The sequence below is a fragment of the Scyliorhinus canicula genome, chromosome 7 (genome assembly GCF_902713615.1).
Source record: "Scyliorhinus canicula chromosome 7, sScyCan1.1, whole genome shotgun sequence".
Taxonomy (NCBI): Eukaryota; Metazoa; Chordata; class Chondrichthyes; order Carcharhiniformes; family Scyliorhinidae; genus Scyliorhinus; species Scyliorhinus canicula.
The window spans coordinates 180898572-180914181 of record NC_052152.1 but is presented as its reverse complement, the minus strand read 5'-3'; the positions used below and the strand labels follow the sequence as shown (position 1 = coordinate 180914181).

At 41.6% G+C, this 15610-nt stretch overlaps 2 protein-coding genes across 4 annotated transcripts in view; both read left to right on the top strand.

Moving 5' to 3' along the window:
• Positions 1 to 2474, top strand: part of soga1 (suppressor of glucose, autophagy associated 1) — a 117047-nt gene extending 114573 nt beyond the window's left edge. For all 3 annotated transcript variants that reach the window (XM_038803431.1, XM_038803430.1, XM_038803432.1), the window contains exon 14: positions 781 to 2474. In XM_038803431.1, coding sequence (XP_038659359.1) covers positions 781 to 918 — 138 coding nt within the window. In that variant the 3' untranslated portion in view covers positions 919 to 2474. The remainder of the gene's footprint in view (positions 1 to 780) is intronic.
• A 12473-nt stretch (positions 2475 to 14947) lies between these two features.
• On the top strand, positions 14948 to 15353 carry LOC119969602 (NADH dehydrogenase [ubiquinone] 1 alpha subcomplex assembly factor 8-like; the record flags this gene model as incomplete). Its single annotated transcript, XM_038803433.1, has 1 exon — positions 14948 to 15353. A coding segment is annotated over one exon (252 nt), but the record flags the coding sequence as incomplete, so codon positions are not given.
• Between the last annotated feature and the right edge of the window lie 257 nt (positions 15354 to 15610).

The window sequence follows — 15610 nt, the reverse complement described above, 5'->3', positions numbered from 1 at the left end:
CCACCGGCTCCACATAAAATTCCAGCCTTGGGTTGAAATCAAACCCAGAATGCTGCAAGGAAAGGCTCTTCTGTCTGATGACTGAAAGTTTCTTTCTAGGCCATTTGTTTGGACAATCTCAATCCCATTTGTAATGGAATATGAGTCTAAAATACACAATGTTCCTAAATCAGCATTAATTGACAAAATCATTGTGAGATCTCTGATTGCCTGGGAGGAAAGTCATGGTTTTGGGGTATATTTTTCTGAGGTTGAGACACGTTGCAGGATCATAGTCGAGGGAGCTTATTCGCACCTACCAGTGCTGTTATGAAGCTATATTTCTCCTGGAACAGGTTACTGAGTTGGACGATCAGAATGAATGGCGGAGGAGGCTCGAAGGGCCAAATGGCCTCCTCCTGCACCTTTGTTCTATGTTTCTAAGCTGACATTGGGTACGTGAAATACCCAACACTCACATTCCTCACCTTAAGGAGCACTTTGTTTTTTCTTGATAAAGAAACTGCTGCTGACGATATTAGAATCGCTTGCTCAGCATTTCTCTGTCTGCTCGTTAAACACAAGCATGAGAACATTTATTTTAAATAGGTTAGTACCTCTGCTAAATTAGTGACTCATGTCAGCCTGTTAAAGCGCTGAGTCAGCCAGTGCCAATGCTAGTTTCTAAGTTTAGAATTTCAATGATCGTTTAAGGAATTTCTTAGAAACATTTATTAAGCAAGATTGTTTTTGCTTGGCATGTAAATATTCACATTGAATTTCATTCCTGTTTTTGTGCAGGAAACATCATGTGATTGTACGTCTCAGTCACTCACCTCCTGCTTTCCATCCAGATCGTCAGCTCGCCATTCGCTATCGCAGTGTAAATCGCGTTCTTTGCCTTCAGATCCCAGCATGTCAGATGAAAAATCAGGCTGAGTCATGAGAACTGTGCCACATACTGGGGCAAGGAGGCAACTTTTTGTGTGCTAAAATAACCCCTGCAACTTTTGCTTTATCTGACAGCATAAGAAACTGTCAGAGACATTTTGGAAAGATGTTTGGGGTTTTATTGCCGTGGTCACTAGAGACTGGTACAAACTGTGGAGGGAAAGCAAGATAGTGATTGATTTTTATCGAGAGAATCTGAGCAATCTAGTTCATGACGCATAGGTGGCTGAATCATTACTGTAATAAAAGTGCATAGATATTGATTCTGCAACACGACTGTTAAGCCACATTCTCGACATCTTTTGGCAAACATCCTCCCATCTTTGTGCTGCATTCTTTTGATTCTCGTTTGCGATCTACAAATGTGTCTGGGACCTCAATCATTATCGTCCTACCCCACAGATATATTTAACTAAAAAGAAGTAAAAACTTGCAACTCACATTTCAAACTGCACATTTGGCAACCTGGAGTGATGCCATTCACCAATCATCTTAAATTTAGTTGCACTTTGTTAGCGTATATAAAGATGATCATAAACTAGTAGATCTCCTATGGCACTGCTGTCAGAAAGTATGAAGGATGAAATTTGACTTGGGTGGAGAAACTTAAGTGAATGGAATTGCATGGACTGCCTGTTACACAGCCTGTTTAATAAAGATGGGGTCCATTTAGGGAAAGAGACTTAAAGCAACGTCCACTCTAAATCTTGCACAACCTGTTCAGTGGATGCACAGTATGGTAAATGTCTTTCTCTGGCAACACAATCACGTGTGATGTCTCAGAAGGAGATAGTTGTGATTGGTCGGTGCTTTCCAAGTTGTTGTGCATAGCTTACAGGGTGCATTACTGTCCAAGTGTTAATTAGTGCAGTCAATGCTTAACGAGTACTTTGCAGATTTGAAAGTACTTGTATGCTGCAAGCTGCAGGTCGTTGATTAGCTTTCTCTCCCATTTCCAGGATTGTTTTTCATCTGTGACAAAGTATTTTGTCTGGTGGGTAATAAAAATGGAAGTGATAGTGAAATAAATCCCCACATTACTTCTGGCCCAAGCACTTAGCATGCATATAGGACCAGTCGTTCCATACCTTTCCTGATGTTGCATTCTATAATTTAAAAACTATTTTTGAAGGGAAACCACTGAACTGGAAAAGGAGGAATTAATATTCTATCTCGGATAAGAATGAACTTGTGTGTTACAAAGCAGGTATATCTCTTCAAATTGAATGAATTTAAAGAAACCATTTGAAAATCACTTTCATACTTTACCACGTCTGCACTATTTCATGTTACTGCTTTCTGACACAGTATATTTTGTGGGTTCCGTATACCAAATGAATTGCATTGTGGGTTGTGCAATAATCAGAGGTCATTAGCATAAATGTACTTGTGTAGATTTGGGGGGGGGGGGGTGAAAATGACCAGTGATAACTGTGGCCGAGCCCCCTGAGCCTACAATAGACAGGCACAAACGAATGCTCACTATGAGCCAGGCATGTGCATTCTGTAATATTGATGTAGGCAAATAAATATTGACAACAAGGCTCCATGCCTGAAGCAGGTGTTAGACACTAATATATGTTCAAGGGATCTAATGCCAGTTTGAAGCACCCTCTGCAGTATTAGGTTGCCCTGTATCCAAGCAGTGCTGAACCTCTTATGTACAGGAAAACAAGGTCTCTATTCAGCCGAATGGGCAGATCTAAAAGTGACAGTTGCAGACCACATCCATAATGGTTAAGTGCTTCAAATATACTTAACCTGCATGTGGACGTAGGAGTAGCAAGAGTATTTCCCCTATACCCCACATTAAAACCACAAGAGCCAATGCGGGCCAGCAGCCTGCATTATTTCTGCTGACGAGCTGGCTGAGAATGTCCATTAGGTGTCCAAGGTTCACTATCACAATGATCCTGAGGTGTGAGGCCCAATATAACATGCACCTCAGGCCTCTCTGTTCAGGAGTGGAGATTGCTCAGATATTGATGGGCACCTTCGAATTTCCAGACCACTACGCTTCCCCCCGTCCCCCATTATTACCCTGGATGGAATCAGAAAAAAACAAATTCTGAGGGAAATTATTGCACAACACTTAAATAGATTGTGTAGAATGCTGAATTTCAGCTTTGTTGCATTTGGAGGGAAAATATACCTGAAGAATGCTGAAAAAGAAAGAATAGGGGTGGAGACCTGTAGCATCATGTGACCTCCCACATTACGCAGTGCAAGGATTTCCTCAACTTCCCACATGGGCCTGGATTAGGCCTAGTCACAGTATAATTATCTGAATGAGACAAGGGGGGGGGAGCATCATTTTCCTGATTGCCTTAATAGTTGGGTATCACAGCAGAGGGATACTGAAAAAAAAACAAGCAGATTTTCACTTACTGCCAGCCTATGTCTCAACTGAAAAACCAGCTGCCAACATTTGACTGTAGGTGTGGGTGTGGCATTTCTACCTCCTGTTAACCCAGGGCTCATGTGATGCAGTGAGTGGCTTAATCAATAGACCATAAAGCAGCCAATGCTATTGTTTCATAAAACTGCCCAACCCTTTTTCACCTTTCATTTTGTGGTGCCAGAAGTAAGAAGCAATGATCCTTCTTTCATCGTATTTCCGCCCATCCTGCCCACTGTCCTCCCACCATCATTCCCAGCTTGGCGCAGTTGACTAACTCCACAATGAGGCAGATCCACTGGACCCCAATTTTGGTGCATGCAACTCAGTAGATCCATGTAAATGACTGCCTGTCCGCACAGTACCAAATGGTGGGTGGCAAGTGGATGAACTCTGCTTCCCATCCCATATTCCCCACCACTGATCTTAAACTTCCCCCACCGGTCCCCAATCCTATCCTTTGGACTGGAAATTCATCTCCGGCAGTGATGTAAAAGTGCTGCTATTGGATCAGCCACCTTTTCTACATGGCACCTGATATTTAATTCCAATTCCACAAACTTCAATGGAACTGAATATCAGACAGTGTGGATTACAGATCTAATGCCATCTGTATGACTTTCTAGCCCTGTATCTTTATAACATTAGTAGATTTTGTGCCTTACTAAGTTTATTAGCCTGTGGGAGTGAATCAGTAATCTGTTGTCAAATCTGCACAATTTTATCCCCATTGATTTAATTGAATGAATTTTTTTCTATAATCGGTTGCCGATCTGATCCATCTCGATTACTGTTCAAACAATGATTTTCCTGCCTACCTCTATTTTCTTCTCATTCCCTTTTCTTTAACATTTCCTGTTCCTATCTCGCAGCCTTGGCATTGCTCCTCCTCCATTTGCATCCTTTAGCTCCTCTTCCCATGACCTGACCCAATCTGGCAACCTTTGTTTTGCCCCTTTTGAAACCTGTTCCCCTACTGATTGGTGTAGTTTCTTTCTTATCAGTCTAATGGGTGTCACAGTGGTTAGCACTGCTGCCTCAGAGCTCCAGGGACCTGGGTTCAATTCCGGCCTCGGGTGACTGTGTGGAGTTTGCACTTTCTACTCGTGTCTGCGCGTTTTCCTCCGGGTTCTCCGGTTTCCTCCCACAGTCCAAAGATGTGCAGGTGTGGATTGGCCATGCTAAATTGCCCCTTGGTGTCCATAAGGTTAGGTGGGGTTATTGGGTTACGGGGATAGGGTGGAGGCGTGGGCTTAAGTAGGGTGCTCTTTCCAAGGGCCGGTGCAGACTCGATGGGCTGAATGACCTCCTTGCTTCTCTTTTCAAACAATTTTCCTAATGTGTCTTCCTTTCCCATTCTCATTACCCTTACCAGTCTAGCTGCTTCCATATCCAGTTACCTAAGGCGGACTTGATGACCTTCCCAATATAGCTCCTCTTGTCTTTTCTTCTGCCATTTTTCACTTCCAGTTGCTCTTCCCTTCCTGCCTGGCATTCTTCCAAAATTTTCTTCCTTCATATTCCAGTTACTATTTTGCTTTCCAAATTCCCTTAACCCTCCTGCCCATGTTTTCCAATATTCTTAGCATCCAGCTACTTCCCTATCAGTATTTCTCCATAGTTCCCCTTTCCATTGACCATATGATCTGCCTCAAATTCCCTGTTTGTCTTTTCCTTTGAAGCCCTTCACTGTCTTTCTGGCTTTTTTTCTTCATTACCTCATCCAATCTTCCCCTTACCCCATTTCCACATTATCAACCCCAGACTGGTTTGCATTTCAATGTAACTCCTTTAACTTTCCTTTTAATTTCTGCTTGTCTTTGCCTGCATTATTTTTCCTCGATTCTCAGTCTGATTCTCATTTTCAGTCTCCTGATTGCCTCTCCCAATATGTCTTCCTCTTGCAGGCATCCCCATCCCATTCTTAGGGTGGAATCTTACCAGCGGGATTTTCCAACTCCACGGAAGTTAACGGGCTTTTGAATGCCCCGCCATAATTTACAGTCCCGTCATGCTGCGACGGGGCAGTCAAATTCCACCCATAGTCCTTGTTTGAATGTTTATGCCTCTTCTCCAATCTGCCTCACTCCCTTGCTTCCCATACCAAATTGTCTGCCTCCCGTCTCTCACATCCTTGAACAGTGTCATACATCACATTGCGCCTTTGCTTGTTTAGTCCAGCATGGCCCTTCTGTTTTAGTCCTACTGCCAGGTTTCTGTCTCAGTTGTGTCCCACTTGTCTTTCTCCTCCTTACTCCTTCCAGACTGGTTCAGGTACTGAGTTGCCTCCCTTCCCCCATTTTCCCGCCCTATCCAGCCTTTATTTAACTTCCCTTCTCAATACTCCCAACCGGGCATCTTTTCCACTGTCCATCTCAGTCTGTCTTTCCACTTCTCCATTAATTTTGTTCCCCTCTACTCATCACTTTACATACTTTTTTCCATCGACTTAATTTGTTTAACCCATTCTAACATACCATTTCAGCCTAAAACTTCCGTGGGCCCCAGTGATTGTGCAGAGCAGGACTTCCATTCCGTAATTTGGCTTCCTCGTGATTTCGTTGGGATGGGTACTTCGTATCAACAGGGGTGTCTGTTCCATTTTGCTATCAGAAATTAGGAGTGGCTTCCCGCTGGAATTAATTGTCCTTTGCCTTCTCCATTGTAGATTCTAAAGGAGACCTACACCTGCTCTCAGCAGACGTGGGTTCTGCTAGGCCTATCAGAAATTCCTGGCCAAATTCTTGGCATTGTCCTGAATAGCTCCAGAAACATTCCTAAATTCCTGGAATGATGTGACCGACACAGGCAGAATTACCTACCCTTTCTACATCCGGAGAAAATTTTAAGAGGCGCGTAAACCTGATGGAACCAAACTGCACACCTTCTCCCCTGCCGAACCAATAAGAATTCTTCACTGAGCAGAAGTTTTGTACTTTTTTCATCCCTCCAAATTTATTTTTCCTTGTTGTTCCAGTCTGACTGCCCTTCCCATTTACCTTTTCAGCCTAGCCCTCCTTCCCTTACCTCTCGCAATGTCGCTCTAGTTCTTTATCTGTTTCCTCTACTCTTTCTCCATATTTTAAATTCTTCAGTTTGACTCCTCTTTCATTGTTCAACCTATTTTTCTTTCCCATTATATTCTCCGTCTGACTCCCCTCATGATTACTCTACTCTTCGTTTCCTTGATGTTTAATGGAACAATCTGCCTTCCTCTGCTGGCCTTTGTCATTACCTTTTGTAGACTGTATTCCATTCCATTCCCTCCTAATGCTCTTAATGCCATCCCTTATTTCCTTGCCTTGTCTAACTCCATGTGGCATCCCATATTGATTACGCTTGACCTCTTGATTCTTATTCTCCCACTCTATTTAACCTTTGACTCTCCTTTCTAGTTCCTCTCATCACAATGTCAATCCTGGTTTCCTATAATGTTTGCTCTATTAATGTGTCTCCCCTTTCCATTGCCTCTACATATTTTATTTTTTCTGGCTTTCCATGATTTTTATCCAACCAACCTGTCTTCCTCTGTGCCCATCCTTACTACCACTCCAATTTTAGCATCAAGGAGCTCAAGTAAAACTGGCGTCAGTGGGAATCAGGAAATCTCTTCATTTGTTGAAGTCAAGCATAGCACAAAGGAAGATGGCTGTGGTAGTTGGAGGTCAATTATCTCTGCTCCAGGACAATACTGCAGGAGTTCCTCGGTGGTGTCCTAGGCCTGACCATGTTCTGCTGCTTCATCAGTGATTTTCATTCCATCATAAGGTCAAAAGTGGGGATCATGGAAAGCCAGAAAAAATCCAATGAGTTGAGGTAATTGCTGAAAACACCACTGTCCATTCCCTGGAGGTTATCATTGACTAGAATCTCACCTGGACTAGCCATATAACTATACTGGCTACAAGAGAAGGTCAAAGGCTCAGGACTTTGCAGCAAATAACTCACCTCCTGACTCCCCAAAGCCTGTCAACCACCTACAAGGCACAAGTCACGTGTGTGATGGAATACTCTCCTTTTGCCTGGATTAGTGCAGGTTTAGCACAGGGCTAAATAGCTGGCTTTTAAAGCAGTACCAGCCTCCCCGAACAGGCGCTGGAATGTGGCAACTGTTTCACAGTAACTTCATTGAAGCCTACTTGTGACAATAAGTGATTTGCAACACAGACTTGACATCATCCAAGACAAAGCAGCCCAGTTGATTGGCACCGCTTCCTAAAACATTCACTCCCTCCACCACTGATGTACAGTAGCAGCAGTGTGTGCCATCTACAAGTTGCACTGCAGGAACTCACCAAGGCTCCTTAAGGCAGCATCTTCCAAACACACAACCACTACCATCTAGAAGGCCAAGGACAGCAGGCACATGGGAACACCACCACCTCGATGTTTCACTCCCCTCACCACCCTGATTTGGAAACATCTTGCAATTGGAACTCCCTCCCTAATAGTTTGGTGGGTGTACCTACACCACGAAGACTATAGCATTTAAAGAAGGCAGTTCATTATCACCTTCTCAAGGACAATTAGGGATGGCCAATAAATACTGGCCTAGCCAGTGACACGCACATCCAATGAATAAATCATTTTTGTTTTAGTTCTCTTTGAAATTATCCTCCATTCTGATGTTATTGCTTCTCATGATACTAATCTGTCTTTGGCAGGCACCCTTTTATGTCTCCCCCTGTGACTCCCTTATTCTGGCTTGCTTATTATTAACCTGGCAAATCCAGCTTTCCTGGCTATTTCCCATCCAGTTTGTGATTTGCTGGTTTCCATTGCTACTGCCTTTCCTTATTTATTTTCCATGGGCTATTCTTCCTATTTCCCATGCAATTTGACCTCCCTTGCCACTATTCCTCCCACCTTAGCTCAGTTTAGGATTCTTTGTCATTGCCACTCTCCCCTCTGTCTTCCCATCATACTTACTCCATTCACTCTTCTCATGATCCATGCTTAACAAATCTAGCTCCATTGACCTTGCCCCTTTTAGAGTGACCTTTTCTGGTGCTCATCCCACTAGTCTAGTTTCCTCAACTTTCCATGATGCATACTTCCACCAGTCCATCTTCATTGGCTTCCCTTTGTATCATCTTTCTAAATATGTCTTCACTTACTATTAGCCTTCCCACTGACTTCCCTTTCTATTATAATTGTTCCCCCCCAACCCTTTCAATCTGACTGTTGCGACTCAATCTAGTTTCCTATTCCAAACTGTTATATTCTGGTTTCTCCAGCTCTTGTATCCACCCAGTTTCTTTCCCAATCTAATTTCTCTTAGCTCTCCACATTGTTTACTTCCACCAGTCTACCTTGCTCTGTTTTCTTTCCCATTTCCCTTCCCAATCTGTTTCCTTCAGATATCAGACTTGGCAAAGTGGTAGCATGCTCACCTTTGAGTCAGAAGGTTATTCTTGAGCTTGATTCTAAAGACTTTAACATAAAAGCTAGGCTGATAGTTTAGTGCACGGTAGCATTGTGGATAGCATAATTGCTTCACAGCTCCAGGGTCCCAGGTTCGATTCCAGCTTGGGTCACTGTCTGTGCGGAGTCTGCACATCCTCCCCGTGTGTGCGTGGGTTTCCTCCGGGTGCTCTGGTTTCCTCCCACAGTCCAAAGATGTGCAGCTTAGGTGGATTGGCCATGATAAATTGCCCTTAGTGTTAGGTGGGGTTACTGGGTTATGGGGATAGGGTGGAGATGTTGACCTTGGTAGGGTGCTCTTTCCAAGAGCTGTTGCAGACTCGATGGGCCGAATGGCCTCCTTCTGCACTGTAAATTCTATGATAACTGAAGGAGCACCTGGTTTTCTCAGCAACATGTGCCTCTCAACCAAAATCACCATCTCCTTACCGTTTGTGGGAGCTTGCTGTGCTTACATGGTTGCCATGGCTTCTATACATTCCTTCAATAGTGTTTCATCCTGTGTATCTCTTTGGAACCCCCTGGTGTCCCTTAAAAGCCATGATACAAATGCAAATGTTTATTCCCATGTCACTGCCCCCCCCCCCCCCCCCCCCCCCAAAGCTGCCTTCCCATTACAGCTCCCAGTCTGATTCACTGCCTCGTTCCTCAGGCATCCCTTTCACCTTTCCTCTCCCAATATGTCTTCTCCCTTTTCCTTTAACATTCCCAAACTGCCTTTTTTAAGATGTTAATCACCACCGGTCAGGAGTGATTTTAACTGTACCCACTTAGGGAAAACAATGCAGGCAATGAAATTTGCTCATGGGATTTGCCTTCTGACATCCCACGTTGATTTTAACCTGCTGTTTTAACCACTGTCATCAATTATTCACCAGATCTTTGCTAATAAATCAAAGGCCATTGTTCCAGTTGGACGTTGCTGCATCCATTTAAAGTTGTATTTCTGCACTCACACAGGGAAGGATCCCGTTCTGCTCAAACTTTGTTTTATCGTTTTGGATAACTTTTTAGACATATGGATTCAACGTTTAAATTTTTAATAAAGGGCAGTTCGTTTTGACACCACTGCTTCTTGAGATAGTTTCACCTGGTTAAATCAAGGTTAATAATCCAACTGCCTTTCGCAATCATTCTGTTTTTAGACTTCACTTTAATTGACAAGTGAATGCGCACGTGGTCAAGAATATTGTTGGATTATAGAGCTGTGATTTAAGTGAATAATGTGAGAAAGGGTGTTTCACAAATGCTCTTCTCAAAGCAGTGGGACATTATTGAGTTCTTTCCATGCATCTATTATGTGATTAAAAAGTTATTAATGTATATCAGTTTTATAAGCTTCATCGTTTTCTACGTCTTTGTTGTGTGTATATATGTGAAAACTATTTAAACTCCAAAATATTTGATGGCCATTCTCAATTCTTGATATATTTAAGTTTTTTTAACATTAGTATTTTTTAATTTTTGTAATGTAAGACTAGATTTTTAAATGTTTGTTTTTAGGTAACCTTTTAATATAAAAGTTCAGCATATGTTTGTAAAAATGCCTTTTAATTATTTATACTGTTCATAGAAAATAAATTGTGTATAATAATTGAAGAAAACATATATCTAGGTATTTGGACTTAGTTTATACTTTAGAGAATGCAGGAGAGATAAAGAATCTTGGCATAGACACAGTGGCTTTTGGGTGGACAGCTTTCAAACACTAAATTATTGGAAATTATTGTTGAAAAATGTACTAATCTTATTTTATGCAGCATTTACTGGGGACAATAAAATATTATAAAATGCTGTTTTCTATACATTGTTGAGTTTACACAGTCTATGCACAAACTTCAGTATTTTTGAAGCTGTATAGTACAAGCTGTGACCTAATCTGCCACAGGGACTGTTTTAAGAGCTTAATATTTGTGTATGTTGAAAGAAAAAAAGTGAGGTTTTGTATCGACCTCTTGTTCGAAGTAGTGTTTACCCCAAAAAGGCAAATAATTGTGGCAAAGTCATTTCTGTAATTAATTTTTAAAAATCCAACAAATTATCCTTGAAAATGAATGAAAGACCCATCCAAAGGTCATTCATGCCCATGCCAGAGCTTAACGGTCTTTGTATGATGGCCTAATACTTCACCTGCATGTTTTTGCTTGCACATCCGTCCTCAGTACCTAAACCCTGTCACTTCCTTGAAACAACATTGAAGCGAACAATATGATGAATTTGAAGCTGTTGTTAAAGTGATTTCCAAGACATGTCAATTTGTGGTAAATTATTTAAAACTGACTGTAAATTTTAAACAGAATGAGGCTTGTTTGCACAAACAAGTTAGAACTAACTTAACATTTTGCTGTATTTTCAGGAAAACAGTGCAACATAACATTGAAGTGTTTACAATTTGTTTAATATGTATTAATTGTTGTGTTCTCTTTGTGAAAATTTGTGATTGATGTTATTTTGATGTCTTGGAAAAATGTCAAAGAAGCATTCTTTGAAAAAAAAAGGAAATAAATCTTTTAATCCGGGTATTTTGGAGTAAAATTTGACGGCAGCTGCTTTATAGCCATAGATATTTCTGCTCATGTAAAGAAAAGGTTGCTACGTTCGAGGAGTTCACAGTACAAGAACTTATACTGATGTAATGTGTTTTCTTAATAAAAAAAATATTTCTGTTGAAAATCAGGTCTTTTGTTTTATGAACTGCCTCTATTATTAAGATGCTGGAATCTTTGCTCCACACACTTACACGTACGTGTTTAGTCAGCACAATTTGGATGATTTTTGCTGCAGTTTCTCCTCTAGAAATGTTTCGTCTCGGTAAATTTGTAGATCGGTAATCCCGCTTGTAAAAAAGGAGATTTTCAAAACATACATTTTGCTCACCCTTAATCAGTAGCTATCTGACTGAACTCATAATTACTGTTAAGTATGCAAAACTCATAATTTAAATGACAATTGCATCATTCTCCATTCCCCTGCTCTGATAAGTATGGAGATTTCTTAGCGCAGTGGCAGGCTGATTTATTTCTTTTAAATCGCCATTATTTTCTCATCTAAATGGATCACAGAGGGAGTCAGAAATCAACTGGGGTTTAAGCAATGCCCCATCTGACACTACATACAAACATTTTGTCCAATCACCACCACTTAATTATTCAGTAGGCTAAAAGGATTGAATGCAGGCTTGTTTCAACACAAGAGCTTGCTCTTTGCAATCTCTCACCACAACCGATAGAACGTCTCAACAGAAGTTTTCACCCGTGATCTAATTTATTTGTGTAGAATCTTCACTGCATTTTTAATCAACTCCAAGTAATGTAGTTACAAATGCAGTGGGAGGAAACTACCCATTTAGACCATTTTAGTTTACAGCTAAGTCATTATTCCTCAACCAGCTTCTTTCATTTGATTGCTATTTATTATCAGTTAGACAAAATGCTAATAAAACAATCCCAGAAAACCTCGTAATCCTGTGGAATAAAAATTGTGGTGATCTATCTTGTCAACATAGAGCAATGGGCCTACATTCAAACAGTATTGTGAAATGATAACTCTCAGCAAACCAGTGAAAACCAAGAAATTCTACATCCTAAAAACAGAACTTGACTCTGGTTTCATCATGTGGCTCTGAAAATGGATCTTGTGATTTGAAACAGTAAGGGCCGTGAAACTGAAATCCTTTCAGAAATCTCAGAGTAAAGAATTAATGAAGGATGCTTGTGTGGCGTGTATGATGCAATTGCTACTGCCCTAACAAATGGAATTTTGCAACAAAGGGATTATTTACTGTGCCTCAATCAACAAGGACAGGCCTTCAGCACATTTCTGAACACAATCCAAAGTGTCATTCAGCTGAAAAAAATGGAAATAAAGAGAAAGATACAGCTGAGCCCTTCCTAAGGAAGTGAACTCACCAGGTTACATCACCATAGCAACCACAAGCTGCCACTTCTAAATAGTTTGCCGTTGTTTCCTGTTATTCTGGTAATTGAGACTCCCAAGTGATTTGTAAATATATTAACCCTATAACAGCATATAATCATTTTAAAGATGTGTAAAGAAGCTCTGTGCCTCACATACATCTCTGCTAATCAGCAGGTGACAGTTTCCGAAATACATTTGCTGGCTTGTGCATTTTTAACATGAGTTGGCTATACCTACCCCTAGTTGACAGCACCTTGTAGTTTTAGCAGTTAGAACGGGAAAAGGATGTATATCAAAAGTAATCCAATTTACTTATATAGATTCTGCATAAAACAGTTACATTTTATTATTAACCAAAATCTGCCAAATAATTAATTAGGAATGTAACAGTATGGAAAGTTAGATCATTTTAGTTCAATAGTATGTTAAACAGATATTGAAATTATTTGCTCTATTCATAATCCAATAAAGTTGCTGCACTAACTAAAAAGGCACGATATTGGTCTGGCTGCATCTGTGGAGAGGAAAATAGAATTAACCCTTTAGGTTGATTCCCGATCATCAAGAGTTCTTCAACCTGAACTCTGCTTTCTTTTACCAGATGTAGGCGTCACTGGTCAGGCCAGCATTTATTGCCCATCCCTCGCCATTATCAGAGGATGGTTAAGGGTCGACCACATTGCTGTGGATCTGGAGACACATGTAGACCAGACAGGAAAGCAGAACCTGATTCTGGATGACAAATGGTCAACGTTACTGAGACAAGGACCAGGATTCTCCGAGCCTGCGCCAGGTCGTGCGAGATTCCCGCCACGCCACTCCGACCATTACTGAGGCACGTTTTCAACTGCAGATTTTTTAAAAACATGAATTTAGAGTACACAATTCTTTTATTCCAATTAAGGGGCAGTTTGGCCAATCCACCTACCCTGCGGTTGAGACCCACGCAGACATGGGGAGAATGTGCAAATTCCACACAGGCAGTGACCCGGGGCCGGGATCAAACCCGGGTCCTCGGTGCCGTGATGCAGCAGTGCTAACCACCGCCAACGTGCTGCTACCAACCGCAGATTTATTAATTGAGTTTAAATTCCACGGGTGGAACGGTAGAAGGAGGTGATTTCCCTGAAGAGATTCACCAAGATGGAGCATCTGAGCGATAAGATGAGACTGGATGGGCTTGGATTGTTTTCTTCAGAGCAGAGAAGGCTGAGGGGGGAAATGATTGCGGTGTATAAGATTATGAGGGGTTGGACAGGGTAAATAGGAAGCAGTTGTTCCCCTTGGTTGATGGGTTAATCACACTGGGGTATAGTTATAGGGTAAGGGGCAGGAGATTCCGAGGGAATTTGAGAAAATAATTTTTCACCCAGAGGGTGGTGAGAACCTGGAAGGCACTGCCTGGGAAAGTAATGGAGATTGGAAACCTCGCAACCTTTAAAAAGCACTTAGATGAGCATTTGAAACACCATCACATCCAAGGATATGGGACAAGTGCTGGCAAGTGGAATTAGCCCAAGATTAGGGATAGTTATTGTTGGTGCAGGCTCGATGGGCCAAAGGGCCTTTTCTGTGCTGTATGACCCGATGACTCTATGATTCTACGTGCGACTCCAGATCCACAGCAATGAGGTTGAGTGCTAAATAGCCTCTGAAATGGCCTAGCAAACCACTCAGTTCAAGGGTAATTAGACATGGGCAACAAATGCTAGCCTTGCCAGAGACACCAACACCCCATGAAAGAATACAAAGAAAGCTTGAGGCCCTCTGTGTATGCAAAATTTCATGCATGAGAATCTTTTTCAAATCCTCCTCATTATGTGGTGGTGTATTCAAGCCAAAAATGTGCTCCTGCTTCCTGTCCGCTTTCTAAATGGGCACTGCACAAACTCATTTTCAGGCCAACAGATCCCCAGCTATTCACATCGAAAGAATCAAAGATCATGCAACGTTCAAAAATCAGCTCTATAGTCTGTTGCGGCACTAACTTAATTTTAATTGAAATGAAATGTTTTTCCACTCGTGTCACAATCAAGCATTCCCTGGATGAAGGCAAAGCAAAGCTTCTTTGGTCGAACATGTTTTAACTTGATGCACCTCAGATGTGAGATTTTATTTTCCCTTTTTCTCTGTGCCGGGATTCTTGTACACTCTCTGATTTTGAGACTTCAGAGTTATGAGGACCGCTGATTCAGTGCAGAGCATTTGCAGCCCACCAAGAGGGAGCACTTCTGTCAACTCTATCAGGGCTAGTTTCAAACTAAGCCCCAGAAATGAAAGACGAATGTGTTCACTCATGTATCTGCTAGTTGGCCTGGTGGGAGCCTGCCGGGGAAGGAATTGTGGACCCGGGATCGGCTCAGGAGCTTCCCGCGCCTCGTGGCCGCGTGTGCTGAAGAAGCATCAGCATATGGGCGATGCGTGGTTGCAAATACCCAGGGAAGCAAGGATCTCAAAAAGGACACGTGTGCAAAAGAGTTTCAGGCACTTAAGAGCTGCTTTACATTAAATGCCAAGAAAGCAAGGTAAAGAGCAAGTGTTGATGTCTACAAAGTCATCGCCAGAACCTTGCTGCGCATAAAATAAATCCTATCAAGCCATTATCAAATAAATCTGAACAGCCATATCCTGTAACAGGCGTGTCAGCATTAAGCATGATATTAAAGAGCAGAATGAACTCAAACAGGCCACTATATTTTTTTAAATTTTCTTGGCTTGGTGCATTCTAAACCTTTGTGAAAGATGTTCAAAAATTAAACATTTTGCATCAAATGTTTCTAAACCAGGCATTACTTACGACAGATATGATGTGCCTGAGGCTGCACTGTATGACTTTAGAGTTCCCACTATTGTTCCTTTTTTAAAAAAATCATTTTAATTAACACTGCTGTTTAGAATAATTGTTTTATATGTATGAGAATTAAAAAGACGGAAATTCCA